Here is a 7,665-nt window from a genome sequence, read left to right on the forward strand (position 1 = left end):
TCTTCTTCTTCTTCTTCTTCTTCTTCTTCTTCTTCTTCTTCTTCTTCTTCTTCTTCTTCCCCTACCTCTGAATGTAGGGTTGCCAGGTCCCCCCTGGCCAACAGCAGGGTGGTTGTGGGGGGGTATGGTTGTGAGCTCCAGGTTGGGAAACTCCTGGAGATTTGGGGATGGAACCTGGGGGAGACAGGCTCCTCAGTGGGGCACAGTGCCACAGAATCCACCCTCCAGAGCATCCATTTCCTCCAGGGGCACTGATCTCCGTAGTCTGGAGATGAGCTGTAATTCCAGGGGACCCCCAGGCCCCGCCTGGAGGCTGGCAACCCCATCCCTGATACATTGTTTTTTTAAAAAAATCAGTCCTTGGCAAAGTTTGCCGTGTTGAACAGAACCTGGAACTGAATCCGAAGCACCAGAAAGCACTTTTGCCAAAAACACAACACAAGGTTCTAAGCAGGCCTGAACAACTGACTGACGATTCACATCCCTGAGCCGGCCGCAATATCTCCCCCGACCGCAGCTTGACTGTGTAACAGGTTGCAAGACGGTTGTGACTCAGCCGGGAGGGAAACGCCTCTCCCTCAAATCAGCCGCTCTGATCAAACGGCCCAGAGGAAAGGAAAACCCGCCTGATGCGTATTTTCCGAGTGTCACCCGCTCCTTTGTGCTTCAAACTGGAGGAGGCAGAAGGTTCAGCCTGGACGGCCGACTTCTCGGCTCCCGTCCCAGGCCTTGAGCCGACAAGTCCCAACATCCCACCCGCTCTTTCCATTTGCCTCTGTTTTCCTCCCAAACTTAGCAGCGATACATTATTCGGGGGCATTTCTTCATGGAAAGGGAAAGCCTTACTGTATATGCCTCAAATTCAGCAGGGTTGCCAACTCCAGGCTGGGAAATTTGTAGAGATTTGGAGGTGACGTAGGGTTGCCAAGTCCAGGTTGGGAAACTCCTGGAGATTTGGGGATGGAGCCTGGGGAGGATGGGGCCATCCGGGGGGGTGTAGACTGCCATAGAGTCCACCCCCCAGAGCATCCGTTTTGTCTAGGGGAACTGAACTCTGTAGTCTGGAGCTGTAATTCCAGAAGATCCCCAGGCCCGACCTGGAGGCTGGCATCCCTAAGGTGGAGCCTGCGTTGAACAGTGTTTGGGATGACTCCACCGAGCCCACCTTCCAAAGCAGCTGTTTTCTCCAAGGGAACTCATTTCTATCGTCTGGACCAATGCTCCCTCTAAGCTGTGGAGTCTCGTGAGCAAAAATTCTGCTCTGTGAGCAACTGGCGTTAAAGTTGTGAGCCGGCGATTGGGCTCCTGCACAGATTAGTCTGCTCTCGTGCCCTCCTTCCTGAGCTAAGGCAAAATGTGTGAGCCGGAGGCTAAAAAACTGTGAGCTGGCTCAAACTAACTCAGCTTAGGGGGAACATTGGTCTGGAGTCATCAGTTGTGATTCCCAGAGATCTCTGGGCCCCAACATTGCCAGATCCAGGTAGGAAACTCCGGGAGATGTGGGGAAGACAGGACCTCAGTGGGTGCGATGTTATAGAGTCCACCTTCCAAAGCATCTATTTTTTCTCCAGGGGAACTGATCTCTGTAGCCTGGAGGTGAGCTGTAATTCCGGGGAGTCCCCAGGTCCCGCCTGGAGGCTGGCATCCCTCACATTGTGGAACCTTTTTTAAAAAAAAATGTTCATTCTTGTATGCGTATTCGCATTAGTATTGATCTATTTTTTGAAAATCTATAAAAGAACGATATTCCCTTCGTAACTATACCACTGTTGCCATTGACTGTTTTCTACTCACTTATCCCGTGATCTCTCTTTGGTTATCTCACCTGGATGTTGGCAACCAGGGGTCATTTCCTGCAGGAGCGCACAGGAGCGGAGCTCCGGCAGTACAGAGCCCAGGGGGTGGGCACATGCAACAAGCCCCGCCCCCTGCTCCCAGCAGCCCTCAGTCAGAGCAAGAAGCAGCCAGGTAAGCTGCAGAGCCCCCCCCCCCGGCCCCCTGGTCCAAAACAGTCCAGTGGCCCCTTTAAGACAAAGTTTTATTCAGGTACAAGCTCTCCCTCCTCTGCGAGGACAGATCTGCATGTCCCCCCCAATAGCTAGCAATCCAAAACAGTCCGGTGGAGCATGAGCGGTGGGTGTTGCCTTCTGACACACTTCCGGTGATGTCAGGGGGTGTGGCATATGCAAATAAGTTATGCTAATGAGCTCCTGCACCTCTTTTTCTACGAAATGACCCCTGTTGGCAACTATATGAGGATCCCCATTGCGGGCTCTAGGGTAGGCCAAGTAGGTGTATACTGCTCAGGGCTCAGTTTTTTGGGGTGCAGCTGGAAGAAAAGACCCATTTCCCACAAGCTGCTGCAACGCCCTCGCTCTTCCCTTTCCCCCGATTGCATTCCTCAGTTTCCCACTACTTGCTGTGCAGCCGCATTTTGACCTGCGGCATCCCCCGATTTCCCCCACATCTTCTCGATCTCAAAAAAACGAGGATCAATAAGACGCAGGGGGAAATCAGGGGAAGCTGTGGGTCAAAATGCGGCTATGCAGCAAGTAGTGGGAAATTGATGAATACAATTGGGGGAAAGGGAAGAGCGAGGACGGTGCAGCTGCTTGTAGGAAATCAGTCCCCGTCTTCTTCTTTAGACGGGGACGGAACTGGTCAGGTTCCCAGTGCGATCTTAAATCTGGTGAATTATGTGCTACCTTAAGAACCACCTCCCCCTTCTCTGTCCCTTAGCTATGGCTGCCATCCTCCAGGTAGGGACTGGTGTTCCAGGTGTTCCCCAAACTACAGAGACCAGTTGCCCTGGATCAAAGGGCAGCTTCAGAAGGAGGACTCTGTGACATCACATCCCGGCTGAGCTCCCTCCCCCTCCCCGGGCACTATCCCCCAAATCCTCAGTAATTCCCCAAGATGGCGGCAGGAGATAGAACAGACTCTTCTACAAGCGCTGGATCACTTCCTGGTGCGTTGTGGGAAGAGAGAACAGGCCCTCTCTTCCCTCCAGTGCATGCCACCCGCCGACATCCATGGAGGCGTGTCATGTTCAAATCCCACCAATGCCCCTACAGTCCAACCCACATAATCTGGATCGATGCAAGCTGGATCGTTGCAAGGAAACGCCATTCGTCACCCCTACCGGGAAGAACAGCAATCATCAACCTGCCCCCCCCCGGCCTGTTCTTCAACAGAGACCGGCGGCCACCAAACCCCACAGAGAGCCAAAGTGTGGGAGTCATGAGAGGGTCAGACTATAGGAGACCCGGATTCAAATCCCCGTCCTGCCATGTTGTTAGGGTTGCCAGCTCTGGGCTGGGAAATTCCTGGAGATTTGGGGGGACGTGGAGCCTGGAGAGGGTGGGGTTTGGGGAGGGGAGGGGTATAATGCCATAGATACCCAACTTCCGAATCAGCTGCTCTTTCCAGGGGAAGTGATCTTGGTCAGCTGGAGACCAGTTAGGGTTGCCATCCTCCCCGATAGGGGCGAGGGGGGTGTTCCCACTTTCAGGGCCTCCAATTAGCTGCCAGCCAGCTGGCCAGCAGGGGGGGTCACCCCCGATGAGCCCCGTTGTGCCCGACGTGCCGAGTACGATGATGTCACCTGGAGGTGATGTCATCATGCCGGGCACATTGTGCAAGGGACACTCTAGCTTTTGGATAAAAACCTCTATGGTGACCATAGAGGTGGTTATTTTTTTTAACCCAAATCCTAGAGCATCCCCTGAATGACAGCCTGGTGTCACTTCTGGGTGATGTCACTGCGGCGCGCATGCTTTGCATATGTGCCAGAAGACCACGGGAGCTGGGTTGGAGCAGGTGAGACCTGACAACCAATGCTCCCTCTAAGCTGTGGAGTCTTGTGAGCAAAAGTTTTACTTTGTGAGCGTCTGGCATTAAAGTTGTGCGCAAGCAATTTGGCTACTGCATAAATCAGTCTGCTCTGGAGCCCTCCTTCCTGAGCGAAGCCAAAAATGTGTGAGCCGGAGGCTAAAAAACCGTGAGCTAGCTCACACTCACTCGGCTTAGAGGGAACACTGCTGACAACCCTAAGACCAGTTGTAGTTGTGGGAGGTCTCTCCACCCGCCACCTGGATGCTGGCAGCCTTACATGTTGGACCAGTCACACTTTAGGCCTGACCTACCTCACAGGGTTGTCGTGGGGATAAAACTGAGGAGAGGAGAAGAACGGAAGCCCCTTTGCGTCCCCGTTGGGCAGGAAGGCAGGGTGTAAACGAGGTAGACAAACCGACAGACCAGCAACTCTCAACGAGGAGCCCCACCATTTTTGCCCTTGGTTATCAGGGAAATATCAGAGTCACCTACCTGGATCTCTTTGATGTGAAAGGCGAGGACGAGGATCAGTAGGCCAGCTGTGGAGAGGGTGATGAGGCACTTCACCGTGAAGGAGTATGCAAACCACTGCAGGGGGGGGGAAGGACAGGGAAGAGAGGTAAGCAAGAGAACGGCTCCCCATTCTTCCGGCCTCCGGCATGATGTGTCATGTGCTATTGTAACTCAGGGCTCTTTTTGTAGAAAAAGCCCAGCAGGAACTCATTAGCATAATAGGCCACACCCAACAGCAGGAACTCATTAGCATATTAGGCCACACCCCTGACAGCACAGCTCATTAGCCCATTAGGCCACACCCCCATGTTACCAGAAGTGTGGTCATCCAGCCACACCCACCTTTTGCTTCTTATTCTGTTTACCTTGTTTGTTGTCAAAACCCAGGGCCTTTTTTTGTAGCAGGAACTCCTTTGCATATTAGGCCACACACCCCTAATGTAGCCAATCCTAATGAGTTTCTGCTATTGGGTGTAGCCTGTTATGCTAATGAGTTCCTTCTGGGCGTGGCCAACTTGGGAGCCAGCTGGAACTCCGTTCCTGTGCGTTCCTGCCCCAAAATAGCCCTGGTTGTGCTCTGGCGGTAAGATTCACAACTGGATATTCCTGTGTGGACAGAACAGGCCAGCTGCGAACGATCACTATAGTGCAGGGATCCCCAACTGTTTTGAGCTTCTGGGCACCTCCGGAATTCTGACACAGGGTGGTGGGCACAGTTACAAAATGGCTGCCGCAGGAGGCGGAGCTACGGACAGAGAGGAAACCCAAGTGTGGAGGAGAAGAGGGGTAGTTTTAAAAATGCAACTGAAAGAAGAGTAGGAGAGAAGAAAACCAACACTGTGGTGTCGGCCGCCGGCGGACTGATTTTATTTTAATCCGCACAGCCAATCAAATCTCTAGCAGCCAATCAGAAGCGCTGCTGGGCAAGAGCCCCAGCAGGCCACACCCACTTTCTAAAAACACTTGGGGGCACCAGGAAAAGGGTCAGCAGGCATAATGTTTGTGTGGTGTAGTCAATCTGACAATGTATGTATGTGAACTCACTCATTGAATCACCATGTGATCCTAATCCCTCAAATGTAATTGGTAGCCCAGGAAGAGCCGACCAATCACAAACATCTAGTTCCATGAGAGGGAGCAATTGTGATTGGACCTTATCCGTGCAACCTCATAGGTTGGTGCTGTAAACTGGGGCGTGGCTACATCAGCCGGGAGAGTTTAAAAGTGGAACAGCTTCAATGCAAAAGTTGATTAGAACGGATGATGCCCAGTATAATGAGTAAGGCTGCATCGGGAAGTCCCGGATTCCAGTTTCACCGCAACCACAAGATTGCACAATGCCATTCAGGCAAGGCGGTGTTCCACCAACTGCCTCTCCCCGTGTGATGTTCAGTTGCCAGCTCTGGGCTGGGGAATCTGGAGAGACTGGGGGTGAGTAGAGTTTTGGATGGGTAGAGCGTCGGCACGGGAGGGAGCTCTCCGCGGAGACGAGAGGGCATAGAGAGTCCTCCCATCGAAGCAGCCATTTTCTCCAGGGGGACTGATCTCTGGAGCCCGGAGAGCAGCTGTAATCCTGAGGGGTCTCCAGGCCCCACCTGGAGGGTGGCAACCCTGAGTCAAAAACTCAAATGAGGCTGTTTTAGGGAACTGTGCGTGAGAAAGGCTTAGGAGGGGCACTGGATGGCACAATGCTAAATACTGCTAAACACCTTTTTAAAAAAAAGATTCACAACAAAGAGCACATTCAGGACAGCCACACCTGGCGTCGCCGAAGCATGGCGTGAAATCAGGAAGGCTCCGCACATGCCATGCTGCAAAATGGAAAACTCTGCGCTCAGTCACTCCGAATTCTGCACTAAGGGGAGAAATAGTGGTAGTCACCGCCGGCTTATGGCAAGCCCGTGAGGTTTTCAAGGCAAGAGTTGCCTACCGCAGTGCAGCAACCCTGGGCTTCTTTGGCCGTCTCCCATCCAAGGACTAACCAGGACCAACCCTCCTTGGCTTTCAAGGTCTGACAAGATCTGGCTAGCCCGGGCCGACCAGGTCCTAGCAAGGCGGAAGAGTATAGTAAAGTAAAGGTTCCCTTGCTCGAAAGCCAGTCGAATCCGACTCTAGGGTTGCGGTACTCATCTCCGTTTCAAAGCCGAAGAGCCAGTGCTGTCTGAAGACATTTCCGTGGTCATGTGGCCCGCATGACTAAACACCGAGGCGCACGGAACGCTGTTCCCTTCCCACCGAAGTGGTACCTATTTATCGACTTGCAATTTCTTGCTTTCAAACTGCTAGGTTGGCAGGAGCTGGAGCTAGAGACGGGAGTTCACTCCGTCATGCGGCAATTCGGGTCTCGAACTGCTGAACTACTGACCTTCCACAGCCTGCAGTTCGGCGTCTTAACCACTTGAGCCACCACAGTTTCTCTAGGGGAAAGAGTACCAGAGTCTAATTCAGACAGCTCTTTGGTAGGCCAGGCAATACCCTGGTACTTTCAGGCACACCTTCACATGACATCCACAGGGGCTAGAAACTTGAGGATTTTTTCAAAAACTGAATTCTCAAGGCAGGCGCATTTGGCATCCGATTCCACAATTAAGCGCTTTCGCCAAAACGGGATCATAGCAGCCCTGCTGCCCCGTTTGTACTAATCTATACGCAAACGGGAAAATCTAGAAACGGCACAGGAGTCTTCCACCGTTCTCACTTTTACTGTGGTTTTAAAAGATTCATAGGAGAAAGGGAGGGTGGCCAGAAGAAGAGGCAGAGGTGGGGTCTAAGTGATTCGCCATCCAAAGATAAGGTCACAGAACACAAAAGGATCGTTGAAGCGCATTGGGAAGGAAAGCCTTATATGACTGTTTCTTTGTCTGAAGTGCTGGCAGAGGCGCATCGGACGAGCTAAGCCAGATACTAAATTCAACTTTTGACACTTCCCCAAGGCTCAGTTTCAAACCCGAACTGGGTGAAGCCCTGAGTTCCAATAACGCTCTTTCCTCATTAAAGGTCAAAAGTGACACATGATGCAGAAGATCCACAACCGGATCCCTCAGCTATATTTACATAATTTGTAAGGTTTCAAAACAGCCACGGGGAGGGCTGGATTCGAACGGTGCCGGTGCGGAAGGAGTTAACTGTGTGTCCCAGGTTGCTCTTTCCACAATCAAAATCCCCCTCTTCCAAAAACAGTGGTGGTGGAATGTTCCCTCTAAGCTGTGGAGTCTTGTGAGCAAAAATTCTACTTTGTGAGCTAATGGCATTAAAGTTGTGAGCGAGTAATTGGGCTGCTGCATAAATTAGTTTGCTCCAGAGCTATCTTTCCTGAGC

At 52.2% G+C, this 7,665-nt stretch overlaps 1 protein-coding gene across 1 annotated transcript in view; it reads right to left on the reverse strand.

Annotated features, from left to right (window-relative positions):
- KCNN4 (potassium channel, calcium activated intermediate/small conductance subfamily N alpha, member 4) overlaps positions 1–6,124 on the reverse strand; it is a 32,993-nt gene extending 26,869 nt beyond the window's left edge. Inside the window, exons 1-2 of the mRNA XM_015407863.1 lie at positions 6,107–6,124; positions 4,327–4,422 (exon numbers count right to left, since the gene is read on the reverse strand). Coding sequence (XP_015263349.1) covers positions 4,327–4,422; positions 6,107–6,124 — 114 coding nt within the window. The remainder of the gene's footprint in view (positions 1–4,326; positions 4,423–6,106) is intronic.
- Positions 6,125–7,665: the final 1,541 nt, after the last annotated feature.

This window comes from Gekko japonicus, unplaced genomic scaffold (genome assembly GCF_001447785.1).
Source record: "Gekko japonicus isolate JY-2015 unplaced genomic scaffold, Gekko_japonicus_V1.1 scaffold3630, whole genome shotgun sequence".
Taxonomy (NCBI): Eukaryota; Metazoa; Chordata; class Lepidosauria; order Squamata; family Gekkonidae; genus Gekko; species Gekko japonicus.